This window comes from Harpia harpyja, chromosome 2 (genome assembly GCF_026419915.1).
Source record: "Harpia harpyja isolate bHarHar1 chromosome 2, bHarHar1 primary haplotype, whole genome shotgun sequence".
Lineage (NCBI taxonomy): Eukaryota > Metazoa > Chordata > Aves > Accipitriformes > Accipitridae > Harpia > Harpia harpyja.
Window position 1 is genome coordinate 33,734,022 of NC_068941.1, and position 17,067 is coordinate 33,751,088.

The 17,067-nt window shown below is 39.8% G+C and overlaps 1 protein-coding gene and 1 long non-coding RNA gene across 2 annotated transcripts in view; one reads left to right on the plus strand and one right to left on the minus strand.

Annotated features, from left to right (window-relative positions):
- The first annotated feature begins 1,903 nt into the window (after window positions 1–1,903).
- LOC128136267 (uncharacterized) lies at window positions 1,904–7,112 on the plus strand. Its single transcript, XR_008233310.1, has 3 exons — window positions 1,904–2,150; window positions 3,954–4,138; window positions 5,957–7,112. It is a non-coding gene; the product is annotated as an uncharacterized LOC128136267 (long non-coding RNA).
- Window positions 3,978–17,067, minus strand: part of BANK1 (B cell scaffold protein with ankyrin repeats 1) — a 162,316-nt gene continuing 149,226 nt past the window's right edge. The window contains exons 13-17 of the mRNA XM_052775516.1: window positions 14,052–14,236; window positions 12,332–12,395; window positions 10,772–10,842; window positions 7,141–7,190; window positions 3,978–4,136 (exon numbers count right to left, since the gene is read on the minus strand). Of these exons, the coding sequence (XP_052631476.1) occupies window positions 7,146–7,190; window positions 10,772–10,842; window positions 12,332–12,395; window positions 14,052–14,236 (365 nt within the window). The 3' untranslated portion in view covers window positions 3,978–4,136; window positions 7,141–7,145. The remainder of the gene's footprint in view (window positions 4,137–7,140; window positions 7,191–10,771; window positions 10,843–12,331; window positions 12,396–14,051; window positions 14,237–17,067) is intronic.

The window sequence follows — 17,067 nt, forward strand, 5'->3', positions numbered from 1 at the left end:
GGATATCACCATGTTTAAAATATTTATTTCTGAACGGGTTATCGGTTGAAGTTTAATAGAATACACACTGGCAGCTGGAAGGGTAGAGTGGTGTTATTTTGCTGATCAGTCAATTAGTGAATCTCCTAGCTTACAATGAAGATAATATTTTAGAGCATCTACAACAGGGATCTTGTGACAGCTAGGCTTTCAGGCTCTTGTGATTTACTTAGTCACTTATGCACTGCTAAACAGACACTTGCTGGTGCTGCCTGTTAGTACCGTGGACATATGGTTAGCAAAACTTCAGGACTTCCTTTGCGTCGGAATGTCTGCTTATAAACGTGTCTGAAGTTCAGTGGCACACCTTGGGGAAATACATGGAAATCCTGCAGCAGAAAACAGCGTGAATATGGAACATGAGAGGGGTGGGGAACAGGTGCTTTTATTTTTGTGGAAGTATAATGATTTTACTTGTAGCTTGTACATAACTAACTACACTGAGATTCAGAAATTCCCTTTTCGGGGGGAAGCATCCATCCCTTCGTTTCTCCTCTGGGGCCTTGGCTGGCTGCTTCAGAGTGTGAGTGGGTGGGTGGGAATTCTGTTTGCGTGTGTGTAAACAAAAAGCAAATGAACAAAAGCCCCGTTCTCAACTTGTTGCTTAGCCATTGTGGAATTTCATACCACAGAAATTACATTGTCATGGATTACATACAATTTGTCAGAAAGATTTTGTACACGGACAACTGATCTGAGATATAGGACATGTAAGACTCTGAAAGGGTTTTGGTGCGGTGGGTTTTTTTTGGTTCTACATTAAAATACCAGAGTCAGAGGAGATATTAAACTATTTGTGTCAAATCCACCCTCGGTTGAAGATCAGAATGATAAAGGCAATCGAATCTGTAGCGTAGCAAAAGTATTTCTTCATTAAAGTGACACTGCATGTCTTCCCCATTGATTTCTTGCGTCCTTTTGAGACTATGCTGCACTCTGTAGGATAGTTGTACTTCTGTGACAGCGGCAAAAGTAGCTGTCCCAGCTGCAGGAACCAAAAATACTGTTCCTTTTTGTACATCAGGGCTCAAGATTAAAGTTCCTTCAGTGACAGCTTTAGCTAGTTTAAATATTTACCGTTACTATACTTCTATTGTGTAACAGTGAGACATTGTGTCTGTCAAACACCAGGTGCACTTGCTGCCTGAAAGAATGACACAGCCTTAGAAAATTGTAGGGAGATTAAAAAACGGAAAAAAAAGAGAATGTGTTGGCTGGTAGGGCTAGCCTGAAATTTGTCAGTGTCTTCAGTGGCTAAAGTTTGCTTATGAAAATTCCCTACTAAGAAATGCTTCACCGATGGAAAAATACGAGAGATGCCTCTGCCTGTCCTCTCCTACCCTTCCTGTTCAAGGATTACTGAAGCTTTTTGCCTTTTCATCTCACTAAAGTTGTTGGAGCTTGAATTTGGCCTTTAAAATTCTAAAATTCTCTTTGCTGTTGTTACCCCGTAACAAGGCAATAGTGTCTTCTGTCCTTCAACTTTTAGCAAATGGGAATTCCCTGGTTGCGGTCCCAGCTGGAACTGGTGCTACGCTTGGATGCTGCTGAAACCTGTAACGCTGGCGCTACTGTACTTGGTACGCTCAGAGCTGTGCTTGAATGAAGCAGCAAAAGCAGAGAACAAGAGCTGCTTTGTTACGGGTAAGTCTAAACTACCCTGGGCTGGAAGTTGTGGAGTATCATACCATGTATTATAGATGCAAATACTTGTACATACATAGACAGAGCACGCCTTTTTTCTATTTCCTGAGGGGAGCTACACTCTGGCTTCTAGTTTGTGTGTTTGGCACTGTTGTTCCATTCTTTTTTTGCACTCTTTTTCTTTTCCCTAGGAAACCCATAGTGTTTCCTTGATGTAACTTTCTGTGCTCTATTTTCGTAAATTTCCTGTTTTGTTAGTTTCTTGCCATTGACCTCAAATCTCTGCATTTCCCAGGTGCCTTCTCGCTGGCGCAAAGGAGCCGCTGGGCCACTGCCTCTCCCTTGGCAGCACAGAGAGGACCAGGATCCTGCCTGGAGGTCTGGGAGGACTGACCCTGCCCCCCAAGGAAGGTCCCTTCAGCTCCTCTGTGACAGAAACAGGTGACAAACTTCAGAAAGGACACCGGGTACCAACATGAACAAACTTTTCATGATTTGTATTCTCTTTTCAATTTATATGTTGGCTCCTCAGGAATGCTTGCCATGGGATACATTGACTAGCTAGGTTTATAAGAAGAATATAAATGTTTTTTGGGGGAAGGGTGGGGAATCTTTTAAGGGAAAATAACAGCTTCTACACATTTAGACTTCCAAGTAATTCTCCCCACTCCACTTCCTTGTGGCTAGATAAGTCTTAAAATGTCACATCTTCTCTCCTATAAAGCCTGACAGTCTTATGTCCCTCAGTTCATAGACACTGGCTGTATTTCCAGACCTGGGAGACCTGTATTTCAAGGCTTTTGCTGTGGTTCCAATAGCTCAAGAGAAACCTTTTTATGGAATACAAAGCTATGTTGCCATGCTAATACAGCAGTCACTGAATATTTATGACTTCATAGCAATACATCTGCAGTATTTGTGGGAGTGTTTCTAACAGAAATGGGGGTTTTCCCCAGAGAACAGATAATTTCCTGAAAATGTTTAATCAACCCATTTAAAATAGAATTTTAATTAGCCTAAAGCGGTATGTGGGATACAAACTTGCAAGATTCTGTCATTATTTTAAAATCCCAACACTGTCTTTTTGGCTTATTTTTATTTGTAATGGTTCTTGGCACAATAATTACTTGAAATTGGAAAAATAATATGACCCTCAAGGCTCGTAAGTCTGAACATCAAATCCACTCCCCTCTTCCAAATTTGGGTGTCCCATTAACATATAGTTAAGGAGCAACATTTATTTATTTTTAAGAGTTTCTGATTATAAGTAGTTTTCAGTTTTTCCTAACTAAAGTGTAAGTTTCTCTTAATACATGCAAAGGAGAGATTCAAGCTCTCAGCAGTGTTGAGGGGAGGCTTGCTGTGAACAATTTGGGTTCCTAAAGATGTCTGTGAATAATGTGCAACTAAGAGGTTAGTAAAGATTAAGATCTCTGTGGAGGCAGTTTTGGCTAACAGCATGTTTACCTGCTTTTTAAGGCGGCTTGTGCAAAGCTCAAATAATTAGGGCCCGGAAAGTCTATTTAAGCTCCTACTTATCTGAAAGTTAAAATATTCTCTTATACCCTCTGCAGGTTGCATACGAGATTTTTTTTTTTTTTTCCTTTTTTGGGTATGAAATAGGGCAAGTCTTCTTGCATACTCCTGTATCATCACATGCTCACTTAAATTTTGGAGTATATCACTGTGGAAATGCAGACCATTATACCTGTTAACAATATTTACTCCTTTACTTTTGCTGTGTAAATGCAGTAGAGATTCTTTTGGTTTTGGTCTGGATATCACTTACCTTAGGCAACTTATTAAACAAATCACAATCTCCTTGTAAACCCAATTCTTGTAATCACTTTAATGCATTAGTAAATAATTAGTACTGATTTACATAGTTTGACTTTAGAAATTAGCTTTACTTTGAGTACAATTATTTAAACTAGTGATGGAGTACAATTATTATTCCTAGGAAAGACAAATTTATATACAAAGTTTATACAAAAATGTCTTAACAAAAAGTAAAAACTAAATTTTATGTATTATAATGTCATAATCTTCATAACTTTTAATGATCTTCCTCTCTTGTGCATAAGATCTAGTTTTAAACAACTATCAAGCATTATGGAAAAATTGAAATTAGTTTAAAAATAATTAACCAAAGCATGCAATATATCTTTGTATAAATTCTCAGCTGTCACCTTATTAAAAAAAAAAGTGGCAAAGAAAAAAATGTAAAATTCAGTGCTGACTTTACAAGAAGTCTTATTAATTTGCTTTAGTGATACTGGACTTCTGCCAGAGTTGGCCCAGGTGAGAGATTCCATGACACTGAAAGCACAGCGATGATCACGCAGCCATGTCGCAGCAGTATGCGCCGGAGCCTGAGGCTGTCAGGACGCAGCTTGGAGACGCATGGGATGCCAAGCAGAGGAAACTGATGCACAGCCAACTGAAGAATTGCCCTGTAAGAAATAATGAAAAATGCCTCTTATTCAATAGACTGATCAGGTTTGTTTAGAATAAGATCAAACTCTATTTGTTGAAGTGAGTATGAGAGAATCAAAACCACAGTCTACTCCTTCAGATCCACCAGCTGGATCTCAACTCCATTATTCTCTTCCCCTCCTTGCATAAGGGAAGTGTGATGACCTATGGGGAGGCACAAGCAACATTGCTAAGAACTTTGCACTGGAGTTGGAGGCTCGACTGTTTGGAGAGTTGGAATATTAGCAATAGAAATGTAGTTTTTGAATGTTTTATCTGCAATTTTTTTGTAATAAGCAAACACTCAAAAATCTCCCTGCAGTTAGTCATAAAAAAAATAGTATTCCATCTTCAGACACACTTCCCCCCCACCCCCCCCCCAAGAAAGGTCCAGTCCTCCTAAGTGTTATACACAGTATTGTTGTGTGCGCCACTGCATGTATTTAATTACTTTTAGAAAGACTACTGGAATCTTAACCCCCCCCCCCCCAAACAACAACAAAAACCAACAAACCTTCATTGTGCTGGGTTTGTACTGAAAGCATAAACTTCAGATATGCAGTTAGTTTCTCAGAAGATTTTAGAACTTCACCTTAAATGCATGCTTTCCAGTGCGTGCGGTTAAATGAATATTCCCTTTCAAACTCTGGTTTTTTAGTGTTAATATGATCTCCTTGAAAGTGGTGTAAAAGAGAGAAGAAAAAAACCAATGCCCAAACCACCAAGTTTTTTTTTAATCTTGCCAGGGCCATGTGGCACATGTGCCTCTACATGAACTCTTTGCTTTTCAAATACGAGTATATTTAGTGCTATGGTGTTATAAGGCCTCTGAACCAATCTGTAGACAGGAAACAGCAAGAAAGCTATGGAGAGGCCATACTTTGCAGAAGAGGAGAACCTCGGAGTTTGCTGTGGATAATTCACAAACAGAATTGATTGAATCTGCTGGATAAATTGTATTTTGCAAGTTCTCCCACATCTAATTCACCTTCTCTCTCCCACATAACAATTTTCTAAAAGTGACAGAGATCACCTATTCTGATCCCAGGGGTAATTCCCCCTCCCCCCTCGAATGATTCATCTCACATTAGCAATCTGCGATTTATAAGCACTTCTGCTATTACCAAGTTTTTCATAATAGTTTTCTCCAGCTTCAGAGCTTTTAACATTTTAGCTTTTTTATCCATTTGGTGTAGGTGACTTCAGCTCCACTCAAGGAAACAGCTCTGTTAGGAAAGCCCATGTAGGAGTTGAGCTACCTCTTGAAGAAAGAGTGATAATTTTTCATTTTCAGGTCACACCCTAAGACTAATTTTTTGGGTCTTATGAGAACTTTGGAGGATGGGGGTCTGAACAAGTGATTTAGAGGATAAGCAGCAGCAGAGGAGGTACCTATTGTTTTATGGTGTGGGCACTGTACTCCAGTGAGCAGGAGGGCAGTTGGCTCCAGAAATGAGACATGGAAACACAGTTCTTGCAAGGAGCAACTGCCTTCTCCTTTACATGGGAGAAGGGTGGCAGAAAAGACCTCACTGAAGATTATCCATTTTCAGTGCCACAAAAAATAATGCTACAACTATATAACATGTCATTCCCCACACTTGGAAAAGTTGGAGAGGCAAATTGAATAAAGTAACTTATCTAACAAAGCATTTAAAATTACATGTCTTCAGGAACAAACTGTATAATTTTGTTACTGTGAACAATTATTATTTAAACCCTTTTATAACTCTAATAATGCAAAATTACAAACACTACTCATATCTAAAATGGTAAACTTTAATTTTGAAACTTTCAGGTCCTAAACTCATCTGAAGGAAAGGAAACTGAAGAAGAAAATCTGACTTGTGGAGCTGTTCAGCACAGAATATTCTTGCAGAGGTCAACAAACTGAAGAAATTCAGTGCCTAAGAAACCAAGAGATTGGAACTTTGTTAAAGATCTCAAGAAAAAGATTTGCACGTATATTAACAGAATGCAGACATCCTTGTTCTTGGCCTTAAACTTTTAATGGCAGTTATCCTTCCATGCATAAGAAAGGTTGGATGACTCCTTCATTTTCAGAGGAAGTAGCAAAATAAGAAATTTTCCAGGTGATTATTTCACTGTACCCTATTCGCAAAATGAATGCAAAATAATTTGTGAAGTCTACAACCTTAGATGGTGATCTAAGTTCAGTTCCTGGTATGTTTGTTCTCAGCACAGATGCTGAAAACTGAACTGATTAAAAAAACCACAAAAACCAACCACCAGACCCCCAGTGCCCCCAATGAACGCTGTAAAACAGATTTATTTACTTTTATCTCCTAGCAGTAAGCCTAATGATCAAGTTTCATTGAAAGGTAGACATACAGTTTTAAAACTATGATATACATGGAAGTACACAGGTAGCAAATAGTAATTAAAACCCCCAACTATTAAAGACCTCATTAGATGCCCCAAACCAAGAAACTCACAATCACTAACAAAAACATCAGAAAATTCTGCTGTTTGTGGAGACAGTATCATCACCTGTAAGTTTTCCAGCACTTAAGTGACCATTGGTCTCTTGTTTAATCAGCATTTCTGGACACATCCTTGCATCTACACCTTTCAACTTTTTTTTGATATTTGATATATTTGATACTACATGTGCAATCAGTATGTAGGACTACACTCTAACACAGCTTTTAGTTGCATAAGCTCAATTAGTTGCAATAACTAATGGGAACTCTTTTCAACTGCACCCACAAGTCAGGTAAGTGTCTAACTGCTTGCAAATCTGCCCTGAAGTGACAAGAATAGGTTGACAACTGACAAAAACCAAGTTCTAGTATAAACCAGAATGTATGATGATTATGGTTTATCTTGTAAAATCGGACCTCTAAGATGCACTTCTGTTCTATTGTTACACAAATAAACTCTGATGGAAAGTACTTCCACAAGCGTTAGTTTCCACGACAAATAATGTCTGTGTGTGTGTGTTCATATACATGCTCTTACCTCTGTTAATTAGGTATCTGTTCCTTGTCTGTTGGGTTCTTAGTTGGAGACTAAAAAGAAACAGATGCAATTAATGAAAGTAATGTATATCAATGATAAATTAGGCCAGTGCAGAATGTCTTTGAAAGTTGAATAATTCACAAAATACACACCTAGGATGAATCACTTTTTATGTGTTTTACTTCAAATGTGATACAACACATGTCCTTGGGAGTAGGGGACCAAGAGACATCCACAAAAATAGGCACCTCTTGTGTGGGAGAATGCCATGAGGTGGGTTTTGTACAGATCTTACTTCTAACAGCATGGCTGGTCTGTGTTGGTAGCAATTAGGAGAGGCTGAGGGGTACATGGCTATTCAGTTGCCTTGGTGAACTCCTCCAGTCAACAGTTTGACTGTGGCCTTGCCTCATGAGGACCTGATTTGGTGACAAATGGGCAGGAAACTGATTTTTGTTATTTTCTTCATTTTAAATTTGAGCATCATGTGGAGCTACAAAATACTTAAGAAACTGCAAATAAGCCAGGCTAAAGATGTAGCTTCACAAGTTGCGGCAAGGGAGATTTAGGTTAGATATTAGGAAAAATTTCTTTACTGAGAGGGTTGTCAGGCATTGGAATAGGCTGCCCAGGGAAGTGGTTGAGTCACCATCCCTGGAGGTATTCAAAAAGCGAGTAGATGGGGTACTCCAGAACATGGTTTAGGGGGCACGGATGATGGTTGGACTCGATGATCCTGAAGGTCTTTTCCAACCTAAATGATTCTATGATTCTATTGTAAACTACCAACAAGTAAGTATTTTCAAGACTAGAGGTCCTGATTGAAATGCATACTGTTGAAGTCATGAAGAAAAAAAAAAAATCTTTTCTGTGACTTCCTAACTCTCCACACATGCAAAAGCTTGTATGTGCCTCAGGATCCCAAGTTATTTCAACTTTGCTAACTGGGCTGAGTGAAGAAGTTTGAGTTCCCATGGATCCAAATGTCAAAATTAGGGTCTGTCTTAGGTCAATAGGAAGATGAACAGAGACAATGGAAATTGGTTAATGTGCTCAAAATTAAGCGCTGTTTTTTTAGTTTTCAGGGAACTCTACTTAGACACTACCTGCAAGCTGGAGTGGCATCAACTGATGAATAAGCAATCTGTTAGCAACTTGGACTAAAAACAAGGGACTGATGGGGGTTGAGGAATGAAGCCAGACATTTAGGGTAGCAAACGTAATCAATAACCTGCCAGTTTGTGAAAGGTGCATAGTGCTGAGGAAGAGATTTGGTCTTTGGCAGCTGGTTGAGCAAACTTAATTAAACCAGACCTGCTTTACTGTCATAGGCATCTACAAATCTGTAAATCAAAATCTGGCAGAAGAAATTCTGTGGAGGATGTCTTTACTGCAGTGGATGACCTGACTGTTTACAGTGCCTTACAGGACTGAGTCAGTATTAAACAGTCTATAGCAACATAGAGTAAAGTTGTCCTTCTTGGATACGAGGGCCAATTTCAGTGTAAGTAAGTACTTACTAATTTTAACAGCTAAGAAATAAATGGTTTTCCACATTTCCCTGTGGAAAAAGCTTTTGACCTTTCCACAGCAGGCCACCTACCTTGCCAGTCTTACCAAGGATCCCAAGACTGGAACAGATGCAAAGACTGAATTGCTCATTTGCCCCACGGGTATATTTGTCACTGGAGGACTACTAAGCATCTGACATGTTTCCCAAGACCTACCTTCATTTAAAACTATTATGTAAGTTGCTGGCATTGAAATAATAATAGTCAAACTTAACATTTGCTTAATGCAGTATTGGTCTTCTGAAGTCCATCTGAGTTAGTTTTCTTCTGTGGCCTCTATCTTGCTCATTACCTAGCAATGAAGCAGTGACACCTACTACTTGGTTCCTATTACACCCAGAGTGGAGAACAGAGTATCAGTCATTCCTGGTTTTGATGAGGAATCTTATACTATACTAGCTGTATCCCTAAAGACCAAGTTCAAGGTTCTACAGACATTAGCTATGAGGGGATAACTAACTACAAGCAATTCAAACCGTCTTATGTAGTTTCTGCAATCTTGCACTTATTTTTAGATGCTGGATGACTAAATCTGTGGGATGTGGCACATAAGGTGCCATCATGTAACTGCCATAGAAGGCAGATTTTGAAATCTCATTTTCAGAAACAGCTAAATGAGATTCACGTAGGTAATTCAAATGTCCAAAGATGTAGGATAGGTATCATGCAGGTTTTTTAAAAATTCCTATGTGCTAGAAAGTATGGACATGGAATGTATGCGAAAGCTGCATTATCTTTTAAGACTTTAAAGGAAACTGGTCTAGTCATCCTTACATAAATGTTGTCTAAGCTGCTGCCATTCATTCTGTTAGTGGACACGCACAAACCCAAGACTCTCAAGCCTTATCTTATGCTTAAGGGTATAGGCAAGGAATCAGTTACCACAGAGCAAGCTGAGGTCTAACCATATTTGTATGCTCATGCCTTGCGGGACCCTACAGCAGCAGCACACATCCACCTTAGCATGAGAGCACGGTATCTTACTGTGAGAGCAGCACGCGTCTACCTTGCTGTGGGCACATCCTGGCTGTCCTGATTTGGTAAAGTGTCCCAGAGGAGACCTATGGCTGAGGGCTTCAAATGCCAAGACATACCTCATCAGTTCAACTGTTTCAATTCTGTTGTTCTCTCCATTCTTCCTTGTCTCCTACGCTGTAGTATTTCATGCTTGGCAAGGCAGCTTTCCAAATAGTGTATGAGCCTCACTTATAGATAAAGTTTCCCATAGGCAATAGACTCCTCCTAGTTCAGTACTTTGGTGGTGTCGGGAAAGATGCCAAGGAAAACCTTAAATACCTTAAAAAAATCTGGGCCAGTCAGATTTCAAAAGGGAGCTTTTGTCCCCAGATCATTTATGTATTTCCATGAAATTTTATTAAAGGTATTTTTGTTGTTGTTCTGTTGGCTAATATCTTACTTCCCTTCTTGGAAAAAAGATATTACCCATGTCTATGGGCAAGACCATATGTATATTATATAGTAATCAGATAAATCCTTGTCTGTGCCTGTACTTTCTGCAAATGAACATTCTACATGCTTAGTCTTTACTTAGTTGTTCTTAAAATCGGTTTTTGTGGATATTTCACTCCAAGAGTGAAGGAACTTTTTGCTTTGCAGTTGATTTTTTTGGGGGGTGTTATTCAGTCCTATATTAAATGGTTGCAAAAGGAGACAACAAACTTTGAGATAGTCTTCCATTATAACATTTGATGCTGAACTGAGTGCCACTCTTATTAATAAATTTCACTACAGTGGAAGCAAGATCAAACTTATCAAGAAACTAAAAATTATGTTCCATACTAATTTATAGGAGATATTTTCTTTTCTCATTAAAATAAAATCAAATTCCTTTTCTAACAGGCTTCTGATGTGATCTCTCTAAATCCTCAATCAAGTCTTCAAAACCCGTCTATGCAAAAGACTATCCAAATCCTGATTTCAAACATGGAATCTGGAGAGGGAGGCCCATGTTTTTAGAGGTACAGATGGAGAGTCTGTATACAGATGTAAAAACTAGAATTCATTAAACAAATCTGGGAACTGCTAACATTCATACATACCGCTTTATTAAATGGCACGTGGAACAAAAAGTCTCTAAAATGAATGCTCTCTGGTCCGCTTTCCTTAGGAACTACAAAAGAGAAAAGAACGTGATTGTCATTTTTGTTTCAGGCAATTTATTTATGTTTGGACTTAGGTATTGGTCTTCTGAGATCCTTCTTTACTCTTGCCATCAATACGCCTCCAGCTGGAGAGGGAGTTCCCTCTTTTAGAAGTTCTTATTTTCAAGAATTTAGATCTTTGATAATAAAGTGCACTGCTGGACAAGACAGGAGCTTCCATAATGACTCTTCCCGTTGTATTTCTACAGTGCAAAGCTGCTGATTTATATGCATCACAGAGGGCAAAGAGGTTAGGATCAGAAGGGAACATAGTGATCATTATCTGACTTACTGGATAATTTCACAAAATTTACAATGCTGGTGTTGATACGACATTTCTGCTGCTGTGATTCAATAACTGAACTCTGGAGAGAAAGGACAGCTACAGAGGCAGGACTGATGCGGTCTTAAAAGAAAACCCTACAGACAAATACTTTGCAAGAATCACCCTCATGTCATCATGAGCTTTGCCTTGCCTATAGACAACAGATTGCAGGAACAAATGCAGTGATCCCAGGCCCTCAGGCTCCGAGCGCCTTTTGAAGGCTTATGGACTGAGCCTGTTCATGTGCTCAGGATGCTGCACCCCTACCAACCACAGAAGATAGTAAAGCTGAAATATAAATAGTCTGGACTGCAACTCTGCCACTGGGCCAGCAACAATTTCCCTTAATTACAGTATCTCACAAGTCCATATAAATACACCACCATCTAACAGAATAATGAAAGCAGTACTGTGGATTATTCTTCTCTCATGCAGTAAGGAAATAACACATTTAGGTGATAATTTTAAATAGTGATACACAAATAGTACTAAGTCCAATGTGAAAAAGAAATACTAAATTTCCCTTCCAAGAACATGTATGTACTGAAGTTTACAGAAATCCTAGGCCTAAAGTCAATACTACCTAATACAATCTTTTCATGACAACAAGAGAAAATAATTTGCAGCAAATGCAGGTGATTTATACTGCTGCAGATGACATTCAATCACAAAGGGAAAAAAAGCATCTTAAATGGCCAATGGTACAGCTTTTATTAATGACTCACAATACTAAACTGCTGTAGCAATGGAAAGTTCATCAAGAATTTGCAAGTGCAAATTGATAGCTAATTTACAAATAAAATATTGAAGTCATCAAGTAAATTGTTCTAAAGAAATCATCTACCCTAATTGTGATGAAGCAGTAGGAAATGGGCTACAAAAAAGCTGAGCCACAAAGACTTGATAAATTTTCTGCCCCATTAACTCTCAGTGAGCTCATCTTTGGGATGAAATCTGACCCTGCTGAAGGCCTGATGACACTAAAATAACTTAAATGTGGTCAGATACAGAAAATACTCATTACAAATTCAATGTCCTATCCAAAAGTCTGCTTATGTTTTGGATCAGCCTTTTGCAGTATACTTACAGTTCAAGGTTTCAGTGTTCTGAAAGGCAGAGAAAGTACAGCTTACCACTCAGATTTCCCTTTTCTAGTCTGTTTCCGATAGTGGTGTCTCTAAGGTGGTGCACTTTTTCCTTTAAGTAAAAAACAAGCATAAAACCAGCAGCAGAAATCAGTGACAGAAGTTTACTGTAGAAATAATGAATAACTATAAAAAGCTGGATTTTTTAACATTCTGAACATCAAGCTTCTCTCTCTCCAGAAAAATAATTTTAAAAGACTGACAAATGTCTATGATGTACTATAAGTAGATGCTAATTTTAACATTTATACCTAGGAGTCTTGTGGAGTTTTTCCCTATCAGTAAGTTATATTGATTCTGGCATTAGATTACAGAGGCTTGGGAGTTTATTTTTTGCTTGGGACAAGCAATTTTTCCTCAAAAATCCCACTGAAGACCAGACAGCTGCAGTGATACCATGAAGTAAATAAATATATTATGTTCATGTTGGGGTAACAGTGAAAGACTTTTCTGTAGTACAAAACCAGAGAAGAGTCACACATGCAATGCAGGGTATAAACCACCACTAGAAAGTAGCTTTTTCCCTGAAGCAGTGAAAACAGGCCAGGTAAATCCTGCTTGAAATACAGGCTTATGACTTAGTGCTGCTGCCTTTGCACAGATTAGATCATCTTCCTCCACAAGTAATTCCCCTGACTGATAAAGCAATACCAGCAATTCCCATCTGCGTGCTTGGCCGCAGACAGATTGGGAAGGGGGCATCCACCGCACTCTCGCAGTGCTGCCGAACAGCTAGTGCTGTGCTGCTGGCGCCCAGCCTGGGAACTGGGCTCCTAAACCCTTCTGAGCCCTTGCACTTTTGCTATTAAGTGTTTCACTGTGATGAGAAAGCTCATACTATTTCTTCAGTAAATGCAAACACAAAGAGCATTTAATCTCTTCTTGAGCATCTGATAGCTCTCCCACTCTGTAGAGTAGCAGACTAACTTTGGTTTTCCTCTTTCTACTAAATGCACTTAAAGGGCAACATGAAAATATTTTTGTTAATGCATGACCTCGTATAAAATGAGGGCATAACCTCTTCCTCCAGCTGTCCTGTTAGAAGTAATTAACAAACCTCCTCACCGTGCCTTTCTCCTTAGCTTCTAGCTTTGATGCTGTTCTTTCAGTGACTCAGTGGCTCAGTGTGTGGGCTTTTGTAAATCCTGCTTTTGTGCACCTCAATTTACTCCATACATTGAATATAAAGGAGCTGAAGAGCACTGCTAACAATTGTGAATTTCACTAAGTAGATTCAGCACTTTCTGATGGGTGTAAAGCTTGATGTAAGTCAATATATATTAACAACGTATGCTTGATATAGTTATGTTCCTGTTAGCTGACACTGTTCAATAGCACATTTGGTTTATTCAGCTGTAGAAGGTTTGTGTTTGTGGTTTCATAAAAGATGCATAGACCTAAGCATCACCTAGCATTCAGGACAAAAGGCTTAAAAGATGAACATAGTTAACTCAGGATTTTAACCAAATGCAACAGCACCTGAAGTTAGGCAAAATAAATTCGAGAAGCCTCTCAAGTAATCAAACAACAGTGGAAACGGGTATCTAGAAGATTCACAACCATAAGCAGCAAGTTCCTTGGTAGCTGATGGGCATATAAATCCTGACTCTTATTTTTGACCTCACAGGTAGGAGCCAAAATACAAGAGTTTGTTTTTGGAACTTCTGATCAACGTTCCCGTCAAGAAACATATATTTCAGACTCATACCTGTTGAGTGGACTGTAGTCTCTGTTTTTCATTCTGCCACTGTTTAAATCTCTCAAGGGCTTCATCCACAGAAATTGCCCCCTTTTTCACCTGTTCCTGCAAGTGGATGAGTTCTTCCTGTTCAGCAGGGATGTTGTGTTTCACAGTGCTATCGGTAACAGTGTCAGTGTGGCCTCTGTGTGCTGCTACAAAATGCAGAAAGATAAAGGTAGAAAATATTATTAACCCATTTCATTCCTTTCCCTTTATGATGCAAACACTTTTTTCAACAAAGGCAGGTAAGCAGTGATCTTTATAATCTGACATCAATAAAAACATGCCAACTTTAGGGTGGCTCCCCCCTCCCTTTTCTTCTTTCTGTTTGTTGTTTTTCTTTCAATGAGAGAAATGCAACAAATCAATGAAGATTCTACCATTATTCTTTGGCAGCAGAGCAGCATCCTAAGCATTTCATTCATTACTATTGCCCTGATCCATGGATTCTCCATTAGTGTCAGTTCATACAAGAATTTCCTTCTAGTGCTAAAGCTATAGTACTGACATTTTAAAGGAAATTGTTGCTATGTTAAGACAAAAAATATCCACAGTGCCTCCCCCCCCCCCCCCTTCCTTCTGTAACTTCACACATTCCATTTCTCAAAAGCTGGGGCTGAAATTTGGTCAGAAAACATTTTTAAATTTCCCATGATTTCCTCCCCCCAAATTATTAAATACATTGCAGTGACAAGAAAACATTACAACCTAGTCGTCCTAGAGATTATGATACAGGTGCACAACTGAAGGGAAATGACAGGGAGACATTACCAGAAAGCAGACATTACCAGACATTAAAGACATTACCAGATTGACAGCTTAGTCCAGGGAGGTGTAGCACCACAGCGTATTGCCAGGATACTGATACTGAAATGGCCGATCCAGAACACATGAGCAGCCATGAAACAGGGCTCTCCTAGCCCTGTATGAGGCTGTTGCAAAAGTGCCAAAAAACACCTGTTTCACTGCACGGAGAATGCAGCCAGGATAAAAGTTTACAACACAAGTATGATTTGGGTCAGGTTTTTTCTGCTGTGTTATGCACCAATCTTTATTTTAAGTGAGGAAGGGCTGTGCAAAGGAAAATATACTAAGGAAGTGAAAAAACCAGCTACTGTGGCTTCTCCCACTCCCTCCGTTTGATCATACTAGCACATATTAGGCATGAAACTCTACTCTCTTGCATCTCAGCTAATTGTTTCTATTTTGACAGAGTAATGACCCTAATGCCTTGCATCTGATAAGATTATTTGGAGATCAGACCTGTTTAGGTAAAACTGCATTCTTCATATCAGCAAAAGGGGTGGGCGCGTGGGTGTGTGTATTTCCTCAGACCCACAAAAACTACTCTGTTTTTATCACAGAATGGTTTGGGTTGGAAGGGATCTTTAAAGGTCATCTACCCCAACCCCCACCCAGCTCTGCAATGAGCAGGGACATCTTCAACTAGATCAGGTTGCTCAAAGCCCCATCTTAGCTGACCTTGAATGTTTCCAGGGACGGGGCACCTACCACTTCCCTGGGCAACCTGTTCTAGTGTTTCACCATCCTCATTGTAAAAAATTTCTTCCTTATATCTAACCTAAATCTACCCTCTTTTAGTTTCAAACCATTACCCCTTGTCCTATTGCAACAGGCCCTACCAAAAAGTTTGTCCCCACCTTTCTTATAGGCCCCCTGTAAGTACTGAAAGGCTGCTATAAGGTCTCCCCGGAGCCTTCCCTTCTCCAGGCTGAGCAATCCCAACTCTCTCAGCCTTTCCTTATAGAAGAGGTGTTCCAGCCCTCTGATCATTTTTGTGGCCCTCCTCGGGACCCGGTCCAACAAGTCCATGTCTTTCCTGTGCTGAGGACCCCAGAGCTGAACGCAGCACTCCAGGTGGGGTCTCACCAGAGCAGAGCAGAAGGGCGCAATCGCCTCCCCTGACCTGCTGGCCACACTTCTTTTGATGCAGCCCAGGATGTGGTTGGCTTTCTGGGCTGTGAGTGCACATTGCTGGCTCATGTCCAGCTTCTTCATCCACCAGCACCCTCAAGTCCTTCTCCTCAGGGCTGCTCTCAATCCCTTCATCCCCCAGTTTGTATTGATACCGGAGGTTGCCCTGACCCTGGTGCAAGACCTGGTCTGGACCCCCTGAGGGACACCACTTGTCACCAACCTCCATGTGGACATTGAGCTGTTGACCACTACTTTCTGGATGCGACCATCCAACCAATTCCTCATGCACCAAACAGTCCACCCGTCAAATCCATATCTCTCCAATGTAGAGAGAAGGATGTTGTGGGGGACTGTGTCAAAGGTCTTACAGAAGTCCAGATAGATGACATCCATAGCTCTTCCCTTGTCCACTGATGTAGTCACTCCATCACTGAAGGCCACTAGGTTGGTTTGCAGAGGTATGCTACCAATATCCCAACATAGTAAGATCTAGAATGTCCTGTATTCTTTTCCCAAGTGGCTTAGCATTCATGAAAAGTAATGTCAGTAGCACTGGAGACTGCAGTTCCCCACTGCAGAAATAAATAGGTGATTATGTGCTGCTCTATGTGCTTTAATCCCATCCTGCTACTTGTTAACAGAAGAGGGAAGAAAAATCTTCACTCAGTGTTCATTCATTTTGTACACAATATTGTTCATTATTTCAGGGTACCATTAATGGAGTTTATGGCAGCAACATTTTGATGTGCTACAAGTCAAGTAACAACTGGACTGCCACAAGTAATTCATTTCACAAGGATCTTGGGGTACCCAGGAAAGAACTGTTGCTCCCCACACTGCTGTCTTTCCATGGCTGGAATTAGTGCACGGCTGAGCCCTCCTGTCCTTCCTTTTCTTGGTTTTAATCACAATGGAGAAAGGAAACAGAAAAGTGTAAAGTAACTCTGACTCTACAAATCTTTCCCACAAGACTGTAACTTTTATTTTTCTTTCTTTAATCTGTTCTCCTAATGCTGCAATACCATTAAGGATATAAATCACATAT